Genomic DNA, 22,903 nt, shown 5'->3' with positions numbered 1-22,903 from the left:
GTCTAGAAAACATGACAATGAAAAGAACTTAAATTGCTTATTTAACCATAGATAAAATAACTATGGCAGGAAATTGCTACAAATAGAAAGGGCAAATAGTCACTGACTGAAACTGCAGATTCAGGTTTGTTTGTTTTTTTTTTTTTTAATATCTCATTTAGCAAGGCTCATAAAACGCTCAGTGGGCTTCAGGTGAGACAGGCATTAGCCACACGTGGTTTAGGTAGGTGGATTCTACCCTGGAGGATGGACCAGGCAGCATTAAAAGGTACCAGTGTTGATGTCCCTGCACAGCAAATAACGTCCCTGGGCATGCAGAGGAACCTACATACTCCTCTTTACCATATAAAAACCCCAATACTTTGGCTCATCCTTAGTTTTCACTCCAGCCCTTGCTTTAGCCTAAAGCATCGCCGGCAGTGAAGGGCTGCACTGGGAATTCTCTGGCTTGCATGTGTTTGATTGAGAACCTTCCTCACAGAGTTTGTCTCCTCTCACACAGAAACACTTGTTCCTCTCTATTCCCAGGGCACTCACTCTGGAAATTCACGTTTCTGTTTAGGAACAAATGTGCTTTTTACAGGGACCCAGCACGGAGCCTGCCCCAGGGCAGCTGCTCCACAGCAGCTGGGCTCCCTCCCTCCTGCCCGCTTCTTTCCACCTGGGAATTTGAAAAATAGGGGGGGAAAAAATAATCCCTCATATTTAACTCTCCCCCATGATTTCAAGGATGGCAGTCTGGGGTTACAGATGACCTTCCCACAAGGAACAGCTGCTGCTAAAGGATTCTGGATCCTTTTCTACCTTCACACAGAGTGGAGGCCTGGGACAGCAGCATCACCCAACACAGATCCCTCTGGACAGCTCCAGTGTGACTGGCTCACTTTAAAATCTCACCAAGCCCTCATGCTCTGACAAGAAAATGACCTGGAATATGTGGATAATCCAGGATGTGCTGTAGAAATTAGTCACCTTTTCTGAATTTGGGAATTATTGACAGAGACTACAAAGAATGCCAGAATTTGCACATGGATGGGGAAATGGGTCTTTACAGAGTGGCACTGGAATCTGTCTGAGCCTCTCAGCTGCTATCAGAACAATCATCCCTGCAAGCCTTGTGTTAAATAATTACCAGTGATTAGCACACAAAGCAATCAATGGCTTTTACAAGAAACTTCCACTTCTGTTTAATCTATTTAGGCTTTCACAGACTCATGTATTACTATGTTAACTAAGCAGATAATTAGCTACAAGAGGCGTTTTACTGCAGTTCCGTGGAAATTACTGGGTTTGTGTCATTGAAGAATCCTTTGTGCTCCCACTGCTGTGCACAGCAGTGATGCTGAGGGCTCTGCCCAGAACTGGTTGGAAAGTGGCAGCCACACAATCACCACCAGCAGTGACACCGAGAGCAAAGGTGCTTTTACAGAGATAAGAGGTTGAAGCTCCTCCCTGTGCTTCCAAAGGAAGGGAGGGTGTGAAAGGCATCCTAAACACATCCTAAAAATATACAAGACAAGTTTCCAATATACAAGAAGAGCCAGAACATCAGAAATATGTTCGTTCCTCACATTTATCTGCACAACATCAGAGTCAGCTCTGCAGGTTCCCCAGTCCTGCCAAACCACACCACTCCTGGCAGGAAGGGAAAACTGCCTTGCTGAGATGGAAATAAAGCCTTCCAGACTCACTGTCATCAGCTCCCCAACTCAGGAATGTCCCTGTCACACACAAGTCCCCAAATGGCTTTAATAAATGACAGCCTTCATCCCAGAACCCCTTACATGGACAGATGAGCCCTGCCAGCCCTGCGAGGCAGATGGGGAGACCATGGGGAGGCTCAGGGCTGGGGATTTTCCAAATCCTGGCTATTTTGGGCCTTACCAGCTTAAGACATCAAGATTTGACTGTTCAGAGTGTGAAGAGGAAGGAAAATATGTTGAGCATGGAGATACAAGGAAATGAAATGATGGGATCATGGTTGAAACAAGTGGAGAGAAGCAGCTGCAGGGAGCCTCACTCTGTAGAACAGGCTGTGGTTCCCTGCTGCACTGCCACACCACTTATTTTGAAGATTCAGAAACACTAGATTTTAATAAGGAAGATTACCACAGGCATTCCTGAACCCAGCTTTTTAAGATTTCAGCACCCACAAACAGGAGTCAGGTTTTCTAAAGGGCTCCCTCTGCGTCAGCTGGGGCAAGAACTTGACCATAATCCAGCAGCCAGTGTACCAAGCTGGTTTGATCTCACTTTTTCTGTCCATGTAAAATGCTGGGAATGCTCTGCCTGAAAGGCAGTGCCAGGGCAGGAGGGTTCAGCTGGTGCCTCATTCCTGGTGGGATCATTTCAAATACCACTTGGCATCCCTTTAGCTCTTTCCAGGAAGGGTAGGGACAAGGAATACCTCCAAAACATAGTTTTCATCCTGAATACATATTCATGTTGGAAGATTACATAAAAATATGCTGAATCCATCAATGTTAGATAATTTGAGCTATTATTATTAGGAGTGGGATGAAGAGTAGGGTCTGATCCTACCCAAAGCAGCTGAGTCTATTCTTGGGCATTCATGGCAGCGTGACTCTATTAATGCATAATTCCTTTGCACCATTTATCCAAGATACTGCCTACATCAAAGGAAGAAACCTTTCCCTCCTCCTGAAGTATGTTCTGACCCTGATTCAGAGGAAGTAAAATAAACACTTTAATATTGAGTCTCATGTAGCTTAAGTGTCAGTCTTCCACATTTTAAGAGCATGATCATTATAATTTTAACCCAGAATACACACACATTCTTTCACCAAAAAATACTGACTTCTCCTTAAAGAGAACAGGAAAGAGTCCTGGTATTCCTGCAGGGAGAGGGATGTGGTGAGGGCAACAAAAATACAAATATCCAAGTGGAAACCGGATGCTGAAGGACTAGGAAGTTCAGGGAAAGCAGGATTTTAAACACTTAAGGTAGCTATGGTCACAAGACTTGGGAATCTTCTATCAAAAGATGCTGAATGTTTCTAGAAGGAAAATATATTTGAAATACCCTCCCTCCTCATTTTCCTGCCAATGGAGAGACTTCTAAAAATAGAACGTGAAATTCTTGGTCACCTCTAGAAGGTTTAATAAGGATTAAATATTACAGTGCCAGAAGTCAGAAAGAGATTCTACCTGGCACATGCAGAATGTGTGGGTGTGCATTTAATGGCTGCATATAGGATATACTCATTTCCTCACACACAGAGGAAATGAGTAATCTCTTCTTCCACCCAAAACACACGACAGAGACCACAAACGGAGCAGCATTTCCAAGAACTCATTTGCTCAGTAAACCTTTCCCCACCATATGTGTAAATGTATAAAATGTATAAAATTCCTTCTCAAAACGTGCTTATTAATAGACTAAGAGAGCTACAGCCTGTCCTGCTCCAGCCTTCCTCCTTCAGGAGGACGAGAGGAGCTGAGCAGGCACCAAAAGCAGCACAACGAGGGAGGGAAACAAAACTTGTCCAGCTGGCCATGCTTACACTGCCCAGTTAGCAACCAGGTCTGTGAACAACTGGGTCACCTTCAGTTCATGACAGCGATGTGTTCAGATCCTGGATCCTGCCCTGTGCCCTCAGCTATGTTTCTCCAGCAGTACTCATTCATTATGTGCCCTGCATAATGCAGAAAGAAGAATAACCCATGGATAATTGGATTGCAGTCCATTAGCTGCCAGCCAGAGGGGAACTTCTTGCCATGGATTTCTTCTACTCATGTCCACACGTTTTGAAGTTTATTGTTTTAAATGTCACACTGCAGAACAAATGGCTGTGAAGTTAAAGACCTATTGAAATTTTCAGAGTGTATGTTCCACAGCTGTTCCCTTCCTTGGGCTGCTGGCTGGAAGAACTGCCTGAATCCCAGCGGTAACCAGCAGATCACATCTGGATAATCGTGTTCCAATTGAACAGACACCAGCCAAAATACGTTTGCAGTTCTAGGCCATGAATTTTTATGGCTTATCTGTACATGTGTAGTCGTTCCTGCCATCCCATTCTCCGCTCAGGCTAAAGCGAGCAGTCTCCATTACCAAAGATAAATAGTCTACTGCTAAAACCAGACTTTGGGCCAGATCCTCAGCTGTACCCAGCTGGGACTGGGAAGGGAGGAGGGAAATGGTGACCCAAGAGGAGCCAGTAACAGCTCATCAATCCTGGAGCTGGTTCTGTGCCAACCCCAGCATCGCTCCGAGAAGGCGATGGGCGGCTCCGAGTGCTGCCAGCTGGCTGCGGCCCCAGGGGCCATCTGCCACTGATGAAGCAAGCCTGTGCCAGCTAGGAGACTTCCCCACTCTTCCAGGAGTCTTAGAGAGGGTGGCACGGAGTCACGGAGGTCAGAAAGTCCCAAACTCCCAACTTCAAAGCAAACTCCATCTGGAAACTGCAGCTGTTCTTCGAGGGAACTGAGCTGGAGCCTGGGATCGGTGCTTGGAGTTGCAGTCACAGACTCAGTCCTGTTCACACCAAAGATTAACTGTGGAAAATATCCCAATCCCACATTTTCTGCTCAGAATAATTCCGTGATCAAGACTATTCTTGCTATAATTCCAAATGTTCAGTCTGACACAAGGGTTGTCCCAGGAGAAACACTAACATACCAAAAAGCTGGAGGAGTCAGGGCTTGGTTAAGAAGCATTCCTTGATCTTCCACAATTCAAAAAAAGTTTAATTACTCAAATGCTATTTATAACAAATAAAAATGGGATGCTGGCTGGGAAATGCATTTGCACACATTAGATCTTCAGGACTGCCAGACAGTCAGGTTTTTTCCTTGCCACACAAAGGCCCATGATCTGCCAACAGAGCACACTCACCAGGCTCATTGTCTTTATGTCTATGTCTGATCACCAATATGTGGTTTGCTTATAATTAAGCAAACAGTAGTAAAAGAGGCTAAAATGGATAAATCACCTTAAAAAATGCTGGTTAATGAAGAGTCATCTTCCTTTGCAATATTGCAGTTTTAATATCTCAACCTATACTATTTCTTTAATGTTTTAAAAGCCAGTTTCCCATTCAAGGTGGTGCAGAGAATGCAGCGTGCTGCTGCCTGAGGGAGCACATCATTCCAGAACTAGGGAAGAGTTGGTGACACAGTAAACTTCCCTGGAAGGATCTCTAGCAGAAACACACTCAGGCTCCACTGTGACAGCAAATGTTGCCTCATTGCAAACAGAGAACAGGAATTTAGCTTCAATGATCTCAGAAATACCTCAGTCCAGCCAACGGAACAAACTTTTCCCTCAATAAAATCTAGGTCTAAACAAAGAGGAACAAGTTATTTTGCTAAAATCAGTGTCAGGGTTCTTTAAATATTTTAATATTTCAAGATTCAGGGGAATAAAAGGGAGGAAAAGGTTGGTAAGAGCAAGTTACTGTAAGAGCACGTAAGCACTGCCCAGTGAGCAAGAACTGAGCGGGGTCACACTGCAAATAATCACTCCAGCACCAGCCCAGGCAGTGAGAACACTTTGGCAGCTGTAGCAAGTGTAGATCTCATCCTGTGGGCCACCAATGCAAGAACCTCTGTGTTCTCCACCCACCAAAGCAGACCTGGATGGCAGCAGTCCAATGCCAGCATCCTGCCCACAGCATGTTCCTCTGGCTGCCAGCAGAGAAGGTGCATTAGCAATATCAGTGAGATGCTCCTGGGAGAAACGCTGGCATGGATGAGCCAGCCGAGATAAAAGTGAGGTTGTTGCAAGCAAAGGGAAAAGCTGCTCAAACTCATGTTGGAAAAGGTTTGCAACCAGCAGCAGCTTAAGGAGGATGAAAATGAAAAATCATTTTTGACGAGTCTTCCCAACTACTTACAAAAAAGGGTCATCCATGACAAGGGATCGGGTAATAGCACAGAAGGAAGGATTTTGTCATGTGTCACTGCATCTTAAAGCCACCTTTAAATGTAGGATTAGTTAGAATCACAGGGAAGTGCTCTTCTGCACCTCTCAGTAAGAGCTCTTTAGGAGTCTCCAAGAATTCAATGTCCTTTTTCTCCACCTTTCCTGTTTGAATGGACTCAGCCACCAGCTCCCTCTCCTTATTTCTCAAGTAATCTGTGAGTTACCACAGCTGTTACTTTCCAAATAAGCCTCAACTTTGGTTTGAACAGTTCAAGTAGAAAGTGGAAAATCAGTATTTAGAAATTCAGTATTGAAATGGTGTTGTATATATAAGGAAAGTGTTCATGTCACTGGAGACAAAAGCCTGAGCTGCTCTATTTCCTCCCTCCCCTACACCCATACACAAAGCCTTCTAAAATGCAAACTGTGTTCCTTTCCATAAGATCAGTTTAACAGTTTTTGACTTTTGATTCCCCAAAACTGCCTTCCAGTGCTTGCTTGGAATTACTCTCATTAAATTTTTCAATTCCCTTGATTGTCCCATTAGCAATTAACTGATGCCAGAAGAGGCAGTTTCTGTTTCGTGTTTTAAAAGCACAAAACAGTTCTTGAGGCTGATAATTCTGCAGGAGGAAAAGAGGATAAAATGTATGCCTTTGGCCTTGAGGTTTTTTTTTTGTTTGTTTTTTTCCCCCCCTTCTTTCTAAAGACCATGCAGGTAAGAAAGGCAGGAAAATGAAGTGGTTACTCACAGAATGTTTGTCTGGGGCGGGATCTCGGGGATGGTTTCCAACATCAGATGCATGCATCTCACTGTAGTCCTGAAGCACAGGCAGCGGCTGGGGCAGGAGCAGGAGAAACCAGGCAGGAGGAGAAAATACAAAAAGCCTCCAAGAACTGAAGGTTTGATCAGCATGGTGTTTGCTGGAGCGTATTTGCCTCAATTCTGAGCTGCAGGGAGCTGACAAAAAAAAGTTTCCCAGCCCTGAGGTCCAGGAGGAGGGGACTCATCAGCATGTGTTTGCAATTAAATTAAGGCAGTTTGACAGTCCAACCGCCCACCCCCTCTGCCATTCTGCACATCACTGGAGATCACACTGTCCCCACCCCTCTCTGATTGTGGCGCTGAAATACAAACTCTTCCTCTGGATCTGTTTTCCCTTGTTGCTTCTTTTAAACAGCAAATTAACTCCTCACCTTCTCCTCAGGCATCTGTCTGAAAGCACAACGCACCTCCATGGGCAGCAACCAAAAAATGACCTCGTGCTGCCAGGGCTGAGCTGGGGTGCAAAAGATCCAGGGCCAAGCTTTTTATGTCAATTTTTTTTAATTATTTTTGCCCTAGCACAGTCTGCAAACTAAAGAGAGAGTCTTATCAAACAGCCTGGCAAATGTATAGTGCTGTAAGACTTTCAGGATAGAGGCTGTCTCCTGTTGCACGTAGTTACAACATCAAGCAAAAATATGCCTACAGGTATTGAGTGGGCATGGGATGTAACAGATAAGGGATTTCAAAAGGGATATCACTAACAGAGATAAATAACTTGCAAATGAAGGCAAAACCCCACCCTGGAATCTGTAAAGTTTCTCAGGCAGAGTGAAAGACATTTAAGGCAACTGAGGGGTGAAGAAGGGTAAAAAACATGAAATCTAGTGAGTTTGAACTGTAGGGAATGCAGTCCTCCATTTGTTTCTCCCCACTGGAAGATAAAATTGAGATGCAAAAGGCAGGATTTGTTTCCAGTTGCATTAATCACTTTATAAAGAAGCTGCAGTGAAAGCAGTTTAGGTTTCAAGCTATAACTACACAATATCCTAAATGTATGGGTTGAGCATGAGGGAGGCATTAACACACATTAGGATATAAATGTATTTGAGGAATTTCCAACACAGCACCATCCCACATAACCTGGCAGGTCAAATGAAAGCTTCCCATCAACCTGCACATCTGCTTTGTACTGTACACTACAAAGTAATTAATGGGGCAAAGAAGACAAGAGTGACATTTAAACTGTCCTCGTTCTGTCACTTGAGCATTTGGAGAGAACATTGGATTTGTGGTTTCACCTTATATTTCATGCCATGGAGGGTAAAACGTGTATTCGTTTGTCCAGCTACAAAAGAGAATTATCCTGCAGGCTTTCTGCACTAATCAGCTGTTTGTTTGCCCTGCCATCACTTGGAAATCTAAGCAAGTTCACTGAACTCATGGTTTTGGGCAGAGTGTCCTCTAGCGGCCATCCAACCCAACCAGGGCCAACCCTGCTCACAAAAACGGGTTGTAAAAAGCCAAATTATCATCTTCAGCCTTCCTACAACTGGCAGCCAAAACCCCACTGCTCTGATGAATAGGACAGCTTTTAATTCCAGAGGCGTTGAGTGCGCTGGAAGCACATCCTCCATGTGCACCAGGCAACGCACATCTCGTGAAAATCCTCCTGCCTGAAGTTCTGTCCTTGCAGCCTCACTGCTCCTCACATCTCCTCCCTCTGGAGCACACTGGACTCTGCTAGGACAGCTCTGCAAAGCTGGGAAGATAAACAAAAATGTTCTCTCCAAAGCACATGGAGGTTCTCTTGCAGCCATCGTTTCCCCTGGCACATCTGGCCACTTTGCCAATATGAGGCTTTTGCTTTCTGCCTCTGTGGTGCATAAACTCAAGAGTTCTAAACCAACCCTCTGCAACAACAACAACAAAAATCCCTTTTTATTTGTGCTGCAAAGAGGAGAGCTGGGCCAGGGCTCAGTCCCATTTCTGTGGGATGAGTTCTGTCTGTGGAATTGCATTTCGAAGTCCATCTGTGCTGTGGGGGAGCAGCTTTGGGATGGACTGAGGGGTATTTGCCCACTGCTTTGTAGGATTGGGCTCTTGAGCCAAGTCAGCAGATTTAACAGAGCATGGGGAATCGTTTCAATGCAAGAAGGCAAATTCTGCATCCCACACATTTTCTGAGCAGCAGATCTTCACCATTTCTCTCCTGGCTTGCTCATCTCATCTCCCCTCATGATAAATGGGATGAGGGTTAAGGAACACCAGCAATCCCAGACCCCTTACTCTCACATTAATTTGTCTTATTTTCCATCAACATGACAAATTCTTTAAAAAGGAGTGTGCATCTCTCAGCAAGAACCAAAACTTGTCTCCTGAACACCAGGAATGATGTCAACCCTTGTGTCCCATGCTCCAGCATTTTCCAGCCTCTGCTACACAGGCTTTTCACGCCTGTAGAAAGCAAGAGTTGGGGGGGTTCCCTGAGGTGGGCTTTTTCTCCCCTTCACCCTTTGTATTTTTTATTTTTAACTCTCCCTTCTGTCCCTTTTTCTTCAGCAGAAAGATTTCCCTCAGGGGACCTGCCCCCTCCCTACACCCCAGGGAACAGTGATGTTCTATGTTTTACAATGAAGTGAACATAAACATCATCTGACAAGTTTAATTTCCTCAATACCGTTTGTATGACACATCCATGGCTTTTCAAAGCAGAAAAGGATTTTCTTTCAGCACACGTCATGTGAAGGAAAACATTAACATCGAACTAATCTCCTGTTATAGCTGGGAAAAGGACATTTATCATACACACAGATGACAGGAAGAAACACACAGACAAGCAATTATCCTATGGAATAAAGGTTAACAGATTCATTTAATTAGCAGCAGCTGTATTTGCTATTATGATCAGATTCCTAGCACAGCTGAAACCAAAATATTGTTCTCAATACTGGAGAAATGAAAGCCTTGAACACCCGCTCTTAAAAATCCACGTTAATTAAACACTCAGAGAGAGCCCAGGGGACAAGAGGGGAGCTGCAGTTCAGAATGCACAGAACAAACTCCGACACATTTGGTTTAGGCAACTCCTTGAAGTACAGAAATGAATGAAATCACCTTTTGGTATCTGTTATTTACAGGTCAAACAGCCAGGGAACAAAGTCCACTCTTTAATCAGTCTGACACAATAAATATACATCAGTTCTGCGTGTGCTGATCCCAAAATTCATCCTGCACAGCTGCTTTACTTCAAGGTTTGGAACTCATCATCTGGGCAGGTTTGAGAGAGCACATTCTGAGGGGTTCATCTAAAACTATGCACCCGCACCATATTGTTAAGCATTTCTTCTGCTGTTTTTGTGTCCTGACCTCCAATTATGGAAATAAGCACTCACCTACAAAGTATTCTAATCACGACATAATGCAAAGCCACGTTAAGAAGGCTAAAAGTCTTTACTGAATTTATTGATACAGAAACACTGTTTAAAACACTGAGTTTAAAATGCATAACACTTCTGGCATGCCTCAGGCCAACTGAACTCTAGTTTCTATACAGAGATTTTTCAGCTTACACACTCGTGACTAAAGCAGCTTAAAGTTCAGTTCTCTTTGCAAATTTGCTGCAGGACCGAAACCTAAAAGGAGTAAGTGATAACTACTGAGAACACAAAAGGAAACAAAGCAGGTACAATTCCTGGACAGCTCACAGATCCATACAAACCCAGCTCTGCCTCAATCCCTCTGCTAGAAATGCCTACAAAACTACAGTGCAAGTGCTTGTGCACAGGAAAATGTATTTACAATTCCCCTTTATTTACAGGCTGTAAGCAATACTATTTCACAGTTATATTATACATAAAATTTCTACTATTTGTTTAGATCTGTTTGGACAAGGGGATAATTCAACAAGCTAGAACATAGATTTCCTATATATATATATATTTATTTATTTATTCAACCTTATCCAGGAAAAAAAATAGCAGTATTTATGCATCTTATAGAAAGCTACAAAATCTAGCAAATGTAATAAAAAAGGCAAATCTGGTGAAAAATCTGATAAAATACCTTTTACAGCTGCGGCTGGGATGGGGATAAAAACCAAACAAGGGATAAATGCAAGATAATCCTCCCTCAACTGGTCAGCTTTAACAGAATCTCTGCAAGGCTCACTAACAGGAACCTGAAGTTTAATGTCATTTTTAAAGGGACTTCTTTAGCAGTGCTGTGATTAAACTGAAGAATGACCTGGTAGCCAAAAGCAGGAGGCACCCTGGACTATGGAGGGGCAAGGAAATTGTGCCACAATCCAAAGGCACATACCTGGCATGACACCCATTAAAGACTTTTCCAACAAGTAAGAGGCCATAGCCTGAAGGGAAGCACTGAAAATAATTACACACGGGTTATACTAACCCTCTATTTACCACCACATTCAGGACTTGCATTTGTAGAAAGAAATTCATGGGAGATGCCAGAATCCAATGATGGGTACGTGCATCTTTACAGGAAACATCAGCTCACTGCAAATAAAGAAATCAGAATCCAAGGGATTCTGGGGATAACTTGGATAACAAGGATTTCAGGGGATAACTTGGGGTACCATTGAGATCAGAAGTGGAGACAGCAAACCAGAGGCAAAACCCATCCTATGACTGTTACATGCCAGCAGTCACATGATACAGGATTATCAGACAATATTCCTGAAGAGACACAAAAATCCTGTTAAGCAAGGAAAAGTTCTCCACTTCAGGCTCAGACATACATGTAATTCATTTATTTTCTAAGTCACACAGACCTTTGAAACTATTTTTCATGAAGCAAGTTGTGCAACTCAGGACCATTTGACAATACAGTCTTCACTCATTCCTCCTCAGAAAATGAGGAGACAGCACACACAAAAAAACCCAAAAGATATCAAAGTGATACCAACTTAAGTGCTTCTGATGGGGCAATGCCTTAACACAGTTTCATTACTTGCTGAGAAAGAACTTTTCATTCCCCCCAGCTTTAGGACTATTTCACATCAACACAAACTCCAGGTTTTCTTTCCAGCCTTTACCAGTCCAGGTACATTTTCCAAACAGGCTGAACCAAGTAAACCTCTTCTAAACACAGTATTTTATTATCCACATAGATTGTGGACTCCCCATTCCTGGAACTGCCCAAGGCCAGGCTGGATGGGGCTGGGAGCAACCTGGCCTAGTGGAAGGTGGTGCCCCTGTACATGGCAGGGGGTTGGAACAAGATGATCTTTAAGGTCCCTTCCAACCCAAATCATTCTGTGATCCTGTGATTCCATGGCATCCCCCTCCATCTCCATTTCAGAGAATTTTGGAAATAAAAATTACAGCTCACATCCACAGAACTGCAGAGTGACAAGACCTTCCATAAGAACCTGTTAAAATTTCCACTTCATTGCTGCAGGAATAAAATCACCTACCAAGCTGAGCAGCTCCACTCTCCTGTGGAACACTGGTGAACAAGTTGTATTCTGGCCACCTTGCCACAGCAGGAACACACACACAGGAACCCCTGAGAACTGCATCAGTTTGGCTCTCTAGGCTGCTCTCAGGTTCTGCAGACCCCCCACAAAACTCTGTTTGGCTGATTTACTGCTCAGGCTGCTGCTCTGCACCTCACTCTGCTCAGCCCAGACAATCTGAGTTATCTCACATGACAGCAAAACCCACAGATACTGCTTTCAGCTTGCACAAACTCACTGCTCTGCAGCTTTTCTCTACCCTCCGAATTGTTCTCTCCACTCAGAATTACTCTGTAAACATTTTCAGAGACAGCAGTCCCAACCCTGACTACCCTTGCATCCTGTCAAAGTTAAACAGCTTTGCAATTCCTCACTTGCCTCCATCACTTTAAAAGAACCACAAAAATCTAACAACTCGTTCTCTAGAACAGGGGTTTTCCCTTTAAAAAAAATAGTATTTTGTGAAACACTTTTTACTGAAAAATTATATATAATTTACAAGCAAAGCAGACCAACCAAAGGGGAGCTGATGCTTTCCATTTCATTCAAAACCTGGATGCCACAAGGGTAATTGCAAAAAATTCTTTCCTTTCTGTAAAAGTTGTGCTTTTCAGATTACTGGAAGAAACATGATTTGCCAGGTCAGGTTTTAACTAATAATCTTCATCCTCCATTATACACACACCATGGCAAATACATGGCAGGTTCAGTGGGAGAGAGCACAGACGGGAAAGGTCTTTGGGGAGCTGCTCAGGAGTTCTTCCCAACTGATATTTGGTAGAGCAGCCATGAGATTTTTAGGAATATCTCCTGCGGGTAGTTTCGAGGGAATTAAATCCTCCTTTCCATAAGCAGCTGAGCACTTCACCAACTTGCTTCCTAAGGAATCCCTGCTGTAGAATAAAACTAGAGCACACAACTGAGAAGAAAGAAGGAACTCAAAAAAGCTATAATGTCAAAGTTTACAGCAGCCACATTCCCCAGCCAGCCTACTGCCTCGGGTGTCACATTCGCAGGCAAGCAAGTGGGACACATTTGTCAAGCCCTAAGGAATACTTTATTCTCTGCCTACTCCCCACTTTCTAAAAGAAGATCTACTTTTCCCTGTAATAAAGCAAGTAATACTTCAAGGGATCGGGCAACGGCAGGCTCAAGACCTTTTCTCTCAGAAAGTTTACGGGAGGCTCTGGCTTTAGTTCAGAGGGTTTGGTTTCCTCCTCCTCCGGCCTCTCCTCGTCCATGTCCTCGCTGTTGTTGTTGTCATCTGAGGGGCTGGAGATGCGGCTGGCGAACACCTCCTTGTCCAGGAACACGATGGTCTCCATGCGCCGGCGCCGCAGCCGCCTCCGCTTGAACCTGGCCGGGCTCTTCAGCCCATTGCCAGCCCTGCTCATGGCCTCCTGATGGATGATCTTCTTGATGGTGCCTCTGATGGCGATGCGAGCCAGGTCCTGCAGGCTGCGAACCGCCACGGGGGCTGCAAGCAAATGAAACCTGTGAGCCGAGACGGAGAAACTTCCCCCAGAAGTACTCCCAGGAAAAGTTCTGTTTGCTGTGAGCTGAGATGGAGAAACTTCCCCAAAAGTACTCCCAGGAAAAGTTCTGCTTGCTGTGAGCTGAGACGGAGAAACTTCCCCCAGAAGTACTCCCAGGAAAAGTTCTGTTTGCTGTGAGCTGAGACGGAGAAACTTCCCCCAGAAGTACTCCCAGGAAAAGTTCTGTTTGCTGTGAGCTGAGATGGAGAAACTTCCCCCAGAAGTACTCCCAGGAAAAGTTCTGTTTGCTCAGATTAAATCAGGCCATTTGAATTCCCTGCTGGGATTACACAAACAGCTCTATTCAGCTCCTGTCAACTCGGATAAACTGTGTTGCAACTTTCCAAACGAAATTTAATTGTGCATTTCTCTCATTAAAAAGTTTCCTACCTTGATTTCAAATTCTCAATTATTCTAAGACGCACATATTAAAGATTGTATGAATGCAGACTTAGTGATGGGAGCTGTGATTGTTTCATGGCTTAGAATCAGGTATTTTCCTGTGATACATAACTAGACCTGAAGTCTGTTTAATTCTTCCATAAAATGATTTTTCTATTGTACAGCTCCTTCAGCTTTGCCAAGTTCTGCACTTATAAAACACAAGTGCTATTTATGCTCTTCAAAAACTGCTTCAGACTTAGTGGGTGAAGACAGGCTGGAAACCATTTTGTAGATGTAATTATAGCAACATTACAGCAAGTTACTGTATTAAAATGCCTCCCACAGTAATGGCTTGGAAGACTATTCTGTCTTCTGCACTTATTTGCTGCCAGCCTAGAAATGCAGCTAAAATTAAAAAATGTATAGATGCACACAGATCCATGAACTAAAATGAATTAAAACTGATACAAAAAGTCCCTGTCCTCTGCCAACAAGTGAGCTTTGCTGGGACCTGAATGAAAAAAGAAGAAAATAACTACAAAGAATTTATGGGCAGGTCTCACTACGAAGTGAGAACATGCTGAAACGTGCATTTATGAGACTTTTCTAGCATGCTGTGGACTGTTTCCTGAGCTCCTCTCTGTCATGCAGACACCTTTCCAGGTTAAGACCAAAGCCTGACTAATCTCTTTATGAAAGTAACTCTGTCTTCATGTGCTCTTAAGAGGCTTCTTGACACTGAAGTCTTAATCTAAAGATTGGGGCCACTGATACAACCTGCATTTCAAACAGCTAACCAAGTACTGCACAACTTGTGTCCCTCAAGCATTCCAGGTTCAGGATAATTCTGGATTACTGGGTGTGAGAGTCTTTGAGTAGATACAATATTTGCTCAAAGGTAGTGCTTGTTTATTTTCCTCTCCTTGTGGCACAGTGCCCGAGAACCATGACAGGATTCAATCATTCAGGACTGGAACAGAATGTGCAAAAACAAGGATAAAACACCCTGCAAAGCTCAGGTACAATTTCATAAGAAATAATTTGTGTTTAGAATGATGGCCCAGTGGAAGGTGCCCCTGCCCACAGCAGGAAAACTGGAATTAGATGATCCTTAAGGTCACTTCCAAGCCAGGCCATTCTGTGAGTCTGTGATTTAGAATCTATTTCATTCAACTCCAATGCTTGCACAAGACAGACAACTGTTCTAAAAAATTAAGGATTTGGAGTAATTTTCCTTGAAAGGATTCCCAGGGATGTTACAGCTCACAGCCAAGCAGAAGGAACTCTCCCAGCTCGGGAATGTCTGTACTTACGCAAGTGAACGAGCCTCGATTTTCCTGAATCTGTGTGGTTTGGCTGAATTAAAGGAGCAAAGGAAACAGCAAGAATCTTCTTGGTCTCCCAGGCAGAAGGACCAGTCCGAGTTATCTTAGTCAACTGAGGCAAAACAAGGAGATTATTATCTATTCTGGCAACTACAGTGAGATTTTTGAACAAAAAAATGAACAAATTACTTTTCTGCCTGGACAAGTTGAAGTACTGGAAGCTGCAACGGTAAAAGGCGATGAGAAACATTATTGATTTTTTGAAAAAAGTATTGGGAACTCCATGCAGGACTAGCCCCAAGTAACCTCATCTATTGCAACAGAGCATGGGCACTGGTAATTTGGGTCACTCTGCTTGCCCAGATATTCCTCCAGGCTGGACCAGAGCAGCTGTGTCTGACCTCTGGGAAAACTCCTGAGTCACCATGAGCACTCGCTCCTGAAAAGGTCACAGATCAAATCTCCTACCCCAGCCCACTGCACAGCCTCTTACTGGGAAGAAACCCTGCACCCTGCTCCTCTCACGTTCCCTGACAGTGGTAAAAGGTCAGGCACTTAACCCACTTTTTACTAAAAGAATCCACTGACACTTAAAAATAAAGACATCCTGCACACGCTTTCAAGAGCCAGTCAGGGTGCAAAATGTTGTGCTTTGCCATTAAGCACAACACTAAATTATATAATCAAACAAAGCTATGCTCACATTTTCTGCAGTGTGGAAGTAAAACTGCAATTAACACAGATTGTAATATACGGAAGACTGCAAAGCTATAAACTTAAATATTAGGAATGTGCAGAGTTCAGTTTTCAGTCATAGTGAAAACCAGTGCACTTAATTCTTTCTTCAGCCTGATACAAGGGCAAGATAAAGGAACAGCTACTGACTAAACAAAGATCAGAATTAAGAGTAACTGAAATATGAGTAAAAAGGCACTCAACCTTCTCTTCTAGAGGCATGACAAGAATTCCCCCAACTTTCAACAGGCTCTTCATGTAGTCCTCGTGCTCCTTCTGGACTCCAGCACCACAGTAAACACGGTCATACTGAGTGCAGTCTGGAGAAATCTCTAAACAATTGCCAATGACAAAGGATGGCTCACAAAATTCAAACCTGAAAGTGAAAAATACTTGTATTAGACAAGAATACAACCATTTATCCAAATAAATTATTTGCACAATTCTGGAAAAAGTGAACTAAGGAAAACACTTGAAAAAACCCCACGGTTTTACAGGATTTCTCCTCCAAACCCATCTATTCTAGAGAATACAGCTAGAAGTCTCAAATCCACAAAAAATGAGGTCATAATTGATGGATTAAAATCTCCAAAGGATAAGGATGCATAATTTCATACTTGAGCTGCAGGTAACTCTTCAGAACAAGCTATTTTTAGTCACCTAATGCTGACTCAGTTGTAAAATGCAAATACAAATACCAGACCTGCATTTCCAAATATCAAAGTCTTTTAAGGACTGCACCTGGGTTTACTTTTGCATTTTCAAAAGCTTTTAACTGGTTTCCAGATGTGGGGAACTACCTCCTGATGATACAGAAGTAAGCTGTGCTGAAGTCAATGGAAGTTTTCCCATCAGCTTCAAAAGAATTGTGATTTCAGTCTTCATAAAAAGACTTTTTGCCTACAGTATTTCTGATTTGGTTTAGAAGAAAAATTTCTCTGATGCCTCTGGTTTTCTTACAAGCTCACAAACTCCCCAAGTTTTAAGCCCTACATTTAAAGGCTGATTTTGGAAGGAGTTGTTCAACACATCCATTCTTTTACTGCTATCTTGAGTGGCAGCTCAACACAGCACCTATTTATTCCTAAATGCTTCCTGGAGCTTTCTGGGTTTGCAAAGAGGGCTGGACATTCAGAGCAGCCAGAGAACAGTTCCTGCACACGCTGTTCCAGGAGCACAACCCAGCAGACATCACTCAGCAAAGCCAATTTTCCAGGCATGTTAATTTCTGAATGCAGCTTGCTTTTGCTCCATAGCTATATTTGTCCGGAGAGAGAAGAAAGTCTTCCTTAAAACATCTCCTCAAACAACAGCAACATGACTGAAAAAAACCCTGTTGAGCACCAGAAACTTTCAGTTTTCTGTCAACATGAAGAAAATACAATCCCCTCCTCGGCAGCTTCCCAGGGCAGCAGGAACAGCAAAAGGCTGAGCAGCCTAAAATCCTGCATGCCATGATTTTCATTTTCTTCCTCCCAGGAGAGGAGGGTATCAGGTATTCACAGACGCTTTGCTTCCCTGCTTGAACAAACTATGAAACTGATCCAAAAATGTGACAGCCACAACTTTTATTGCTGAGGTTACTATTGGCAATGGTTATCTAGCTGGGAAGTTATTACTTGTGACAGCAGCAGAATGGAGGGTCTAAGGAAGAACATAAATCAAATCCCAGGCAGTTTTAGTACCAACTTAATCATCATAAAACTACCTTCATATTTTAAAATGCCATTTTTCCTTCTTCTCAGATAAAACACATTAGGCCACCACAAAAACCAGTTCATAATCTCATCACCATGCAGGCTCTCAGGTCACGAGCACAACCAAGTATTGTTACTTGGACATTTTAAGCTGTTACTGCAAGTGCATTTAAAAATAAACAAACTTCCTCAGCTCCCTCTAAGCTCTGCAACATCAGCACTGCTATTAAAAACTCTGCAAACATTTCTGAAACCCCCACAACACACGCAGGCTTCAAAGGTCACACACTGCAGCTCAGCAAGCCTAAGGAGCCCGAATCCTCAGATTACCCTGAATCCAGAGGGGCCACAGGGGAGCAAGAACTTCCCTGAGTAAAGCCAAAAGCACCAAATTAATCCCAAGAGGCATTTTGCATTCTTACTTGTCAAAGCTGTCGCTTGTTTTAATGAAAAAGTCCAATTTCTGCTTCGCATATTCGATCACGTCAGAATGAAGCTCCACACCGTGGTTAACCCCGAAAGGACCTGCAAGTGCAGAACAGCAGGGAATGGCAACAGCAACAACACACAATCCAGCAGGATTAACACGCTCTGGGCTCCCTCCTCCAGCAGATTGTTCCATGAGTGTCAGTCGGTGTTTGTGTAGGGTCAGCTCTCTCACTGCTACAATGGGATTTGCAACCCTATACCTGCAATTTCTGGCAGCAAATGAGCCTCTTGTGCACAGCTGATTCTGAATCATTTGCTCTTAACTATGCAGAAAACTTCTCTATAGGAGGGAAACATTGATGCCATTGCTGTGAAAGTGACCACCTGGAAAAAAAGTCCCAGTGGTCTGCATGTTTTAGCACATCCATGTTATTTTTATGCTAAAAATCTCTGCAATTAATCAGGAACAGTCATCATACACTGTACCTCAATTAACAGCAAAAACAAATTGGGAAATACAAAAGTTGTTCAGCATTCATACTTTTTATTCAGAACTGACAGGGTAACTTCTGCAAAAAGAATATAAAAGCCCTGGAGTTACATATTGGTATCTAAGTAATGTCAACAAACCTAGGAAAAAATCACAAATGGGAAATGAGACTTTACCCTGAGAATAAACATCCCAGCAGTTAAAATTCTGGACACTCCCCCAAAATTTAAGTAAGTACCTTACATCCACTTGCTATCTATCCTAGCAGCACAACTCTGACTGAAACACTGCAGGGAGAATTTAAATTGTCCAATTCCACTTGGATAATTTGCTTTGTGCCACTGTAGATGTGGTCACAAAATCAGTTCTGCTGCACTAAAGTGTTTTCCAGAGAATATTCCCATCTGTGTGTTGGGGAGTTAAGAGTGAAAAGTGGATCTCAAGCATGTCTCAGTCCAGACAGGGCTGTGAACACAAACCAGGCACAGAGCAGTCACAGCTTTCTGTGGACTTGCTCAGTCCCAGTTTCAACTCTGTACTCCTGATCCTGACCTGGGGTCCTGCTTAAGGGGAAACAAACCCAGGTTTGTGTCCAGACCTGCAGGAATCCACTACAGCCACCTCTGGAAATACACTGCTGCCTGTTCTGATCTGCCACAGACATCTGGATTCCATCCAGTTCCAGAGAAGGTTGTGAGAATCCTGGTAAATTGCTGAGCTGGATTAATGCATCCTTTACTTTCCCAGCTACCTTTTTAGCTTCCTCAGTGGAGGAATACCTCATCCCCAATTTCAAAACCTGTTTTTAAAGCTCTGACACAACCAGTTAATGTAACTGAAGAGGTATTTACCCAGGATGAGTCCAACCATGGAACTCAGATAACCAGTGCCACTGCCAAGGTTCAGAAACGAGAGCCCTGGTTGCAGGTCCAAAGCTTCCATCACCTCTGAGTAAATGCATGGTGCTGAGAGATGAATATTTCCATGCTTCCACGCCAAATCCTTGTAGGCATTGTCTTTGAACTCTTCCAGGTAGTAATCTGCCCGATCAATGGCTCGGAATGCTTGTTCCACCAGCTCTGTCCTGATGTACTGGGCCTCCTTCAGGTTATCAATTAATTCATCGTTATCTTCTCCCGCACTCACCGCACCTCCCATCTTCAGCAGCCTCCTATAAACGCTAAAAGTGAAATAACAAAAAGCAAGGTGAGGTACAGAACATGCACTCCAACACTAAATTATGTACATGGAATGCTTTGAGAGAGATCCTTACCTGCTCCAAGGGCCACAGGCTCCACAAAAACCTCACCCCAGCACTCCCGTCCCCCATCCCAACAATGGAAAACAAAATGCAGCAGATCTGGCAGTCAGTACCTGACACTAGTGGGGGAAAAATAATCACAATAGCCAATTTCAGTGTGCAAGGCCTGTGTTCAAACCCTCACATCAGCTTTTCCATTGAACCGTTTTATAGAAAGGATTATTCCAGCTCCTGCCCTTGGGGGTCATTTTTCACTGCAAGCCCAAACAACAAGGCAAGTTTGGGCTGTGTCAGAGCTCCTGTCACACACAAACTTTCTACCTCTAACAGCACCAATGACAGCTGAAGAGACTAAGACACAGGCAGAAAATCCAGAAAAATCTCAAACTGCATTTCCTTGGAACGTGCATCAGGACATTGACCGCACAGAGGTTCAAAAAACCAACAAAACTCTGACCTGTCAACCTTGCTTTGGTAAATGCACTTTAGCAAATGCACTTTCACACAGCTCATCTCCAGAGCCTGAGCCACCACCATTAGTGAAGCACTTAATGACACAGACAGCAGCTCCAGAGAGAATTCCCACTGCAGCCTACAGGTTTTAAAGGAAAACTTACAGAGGAACAACCACTCAAAATTAACCTGGCTTCTTCTCCCCTTCTCATACATTAAGGAAAAAAAAATCCTTTCCAGAAAGCACAACACGATTTAAGATGTGTTTGTTTACAATGCCTTTCCCTGCTCACAGTAATAACCACGAAACAGCAGCCTTGGAGTTCATTCCTGGGACCAAAAGATCTGCCTACAGCGAAATTGTTGGGGTTTATTTGTTGCTTTCAGCCACAGCAAATTACAAACTTTCATTTTCTGAGGAAACAAAGCAAAGCTACAGAACCCCAAGGAGATTTCACAGACACTGATCTGATTACCTGCAGAGGCACACAAAACAGGATATACTTAGGCAAGGAATTCGAGCCAGTTCTTAATCCATTCATGTCTCAAACACAGCAATCCAGTTCAAGATCATTAGTAACACTTGAAATAAAACATCATGTCTCCCCTTTCCACAGTTACTCCTTCATTTTCTCTACCAAAAATGACTCTGTTTTATTATTTCACAGTGGGAACACATCAGGTTGAAGGTTCAGGTGGGTTAATGTACCAATTATGTTTTTCCCCCTCCTCTTACATACACAAAACCTCACTGCACTTGCAACACAGGGCTGCCTGTACCTTTAGTCTTCTATTTAACATTCCACATTAAAATACTCTCTTCAACAAGGGTCTTGATTCCCTTGGCTTTCTTTTATGTATTTTTGTTCTTAGGCTTCCTTTATTATTCCACTCTTTTTGCTATTAAAAAAAAAAAAATTAAAAATCTACGGTTTTGGATTTAAAGCACGAAGTTGTGCCTTTAACAGTGCTCCACTTTGGATGACCAAGAAATTCCTGCTGATGTATGCAAGCCCTACTGGGACAACTGGTCTGACCTGGTTTCAGCTCAGCTCCATGGACAACAAGGGCTCTTCCATGTGCTACGAAAACAAAACAAACAGAGCTGAGACATTCTCCTAATGGGATCAGGGCATACCCGTGCTGTGACAGGTGTCAGTCACTCCTGAAACCATCACTTTCCCTGGACATCATCCTGCTTCCAGTAAAATGCACGTTTTAAAGCTCTGACATTCAAACTCCTCTCTTCCACAGCCTCGCTTAACTTGGTGGGAAACGGGATATATATCTATACCTATATCTAGATATAGATATAAATTACTTGTATTAAACTTTTCAAAACAAAACCTTCTCCCTCCGCAGCAAACCTCGGGTGCATTCTTTCTCGCTTCTACGGCAAAACAGAGATGTCCCCAAACCTGAGCAGGGCCAAAGTCCACAGGCAGGAATTCGGACCTCTGCCCAAAACAGAGACACCAAAGGCGGCTCTGCGTGTGTAAACATCCCCTCGCTGCCTCTGAGGGAAACAAACCCGAGCCCGGCCCCAGCCTGGAGCACCACACCGGGACCCGCAGCGCCGGGCAGGGCTCGCAGCGATGCCCGAGGCACGGAACTGCTCCCCGGGGCAGCCCCTGCCCTGACACAGCACCGGGAGGGACAAACGGGAGGCGATTCCGTGATTTCGGATAAAAGCGGTACCTCAGCGGATGGCTCGGCTCCGTTCGGCTGGGCTCGGTTCCGTTCGGTTCCGCTCCGTTCCGTTCGGCTGGGCTCGGTTCCGTTCGGTTCCGTTCGCCTCCGCTCGGTTCCGTTCGGCTCCGTTCGGTTCCGTTCGGCTCCGCTCGGTTCCGCTCGGTTCCGTTCGGCTCCGTTCGGTTCCGTTCGGCTCCGCTCGGTTCCGCTCGGTTCCGTTCGGCTCCGTTCGGTTCCGTTCGCCTCCGCTCAGCCCAGGCCGGCGCGCTCGGGCTGTAAACACTGCCCAGCTGAGCTCCGCTCGCGGCACTGCGCATGCGCGGAGCGCACCACCGCCGCAGCCGTGGGGGGGGAAAGCGCAGTCTGGGCCGTACCACCAGAGCCGGAGTCCCGGGGATGGAGCGGGCTGGAATTGGCTCCGTCAGATCCGTGGAAAAGTTCCAGCAGCTTCTCCCAAAAGCCACCCCACCACCCAAACCTTGCCGTGCACACTCAGTGTGGCGGGCCAGGAGCACGCTGTGGCTCTCGTGTTTCCCATCGCAAAGCTCCTGGGCACATCTCCCCATCCCAGCGTGGGTGCCTTTCCCCATTCCCAGACTCTCTGACCTTCCCAAACTTCTTCATCTCCACACCCGCTCCTGGTCCCAGTCCTGGTGGCACTGTGACAGCCTTGTCCCAGCTCCTGGTGGCATCGGGACGTCCCGGTGATGCCTCAGGTTTTGGCTTTTATCTTTTTCAGATTCTGTTCTGCCTTAGTGTGCACTTCTGAG

General features: G+C 44.3%; 2 protein-coding genes across 2 annotated transcripts in view; both read right to left on the bottom strand.

The window, feature by feature from the left end:
* The window catches only part of LOC100220938 (peroxidasin homolog), a 46,206-nt gene extending 37,049 nt beyond the window's left edge, over positions 1-9,157 (bottom strand). The window contains exon 1 of the mRNA XM_030288384.4: positions 6,637-9,157. Within this exon, the coding sequence (XP_030144244.4) occupies positions 6,637-6,800 (164 nt within the window). The 5' untranslated portion in view covers positions 6,801-9,157. The remainder of the gene's footprint in view (positions 1-6,636) is intronic.
* Positions 9,158-9,301: 144 nt separating this feature from the next.
* Positions 9,302-22,457, bottom strand: PCMTD2 (protein-L-isoaspartate (D-aspartate) O-methyltransferase domain containing 2). The gene is made up of 6 exons (XM_041720187.2): positions 22,140-22,457; positions 19,579-19,907; positions 18,231-18,333; positions 16,316-16,487; positions 15,365-15,488; positions 9,302-13,609 (listed from the first exon to the last, which is right to left on the bottom strand). The coding sequence occupies exons 1-6, from the start codon at positions 22,448-22,450 to the stop codon at positions 13,227-13,229; spliced, it is 1,422 nt and encodes a 473-aa protein (XP_041576121.1). The 5' UTR covers positions 22,451-22,457; the 3' UTR covers positions 9,302-13,226.
* Positions 22,458-22,903: the final 446 nt, after the last annotated feature.

This window comes from Taeniopygia guttata, chromosome 20 (assembly GCF_048771995.1).
Source record: "Taeniopygia guttata chromosome 20, bTaeGut7.mat, whole genome shotgun sequence".
In the NCBI taxonomy this organism is placed as follows: domain Eukaryota; kingdom Metazoa; phylum Chordata; class Aves; order Passeriformes; family Estrildidae; genus Taeniopygia; species Taeniopygia guttata.
Note: the sequence above shows the minus strand (reverse complement) of the source record. Positions and strands in the feature narration are given on the sequence as shown.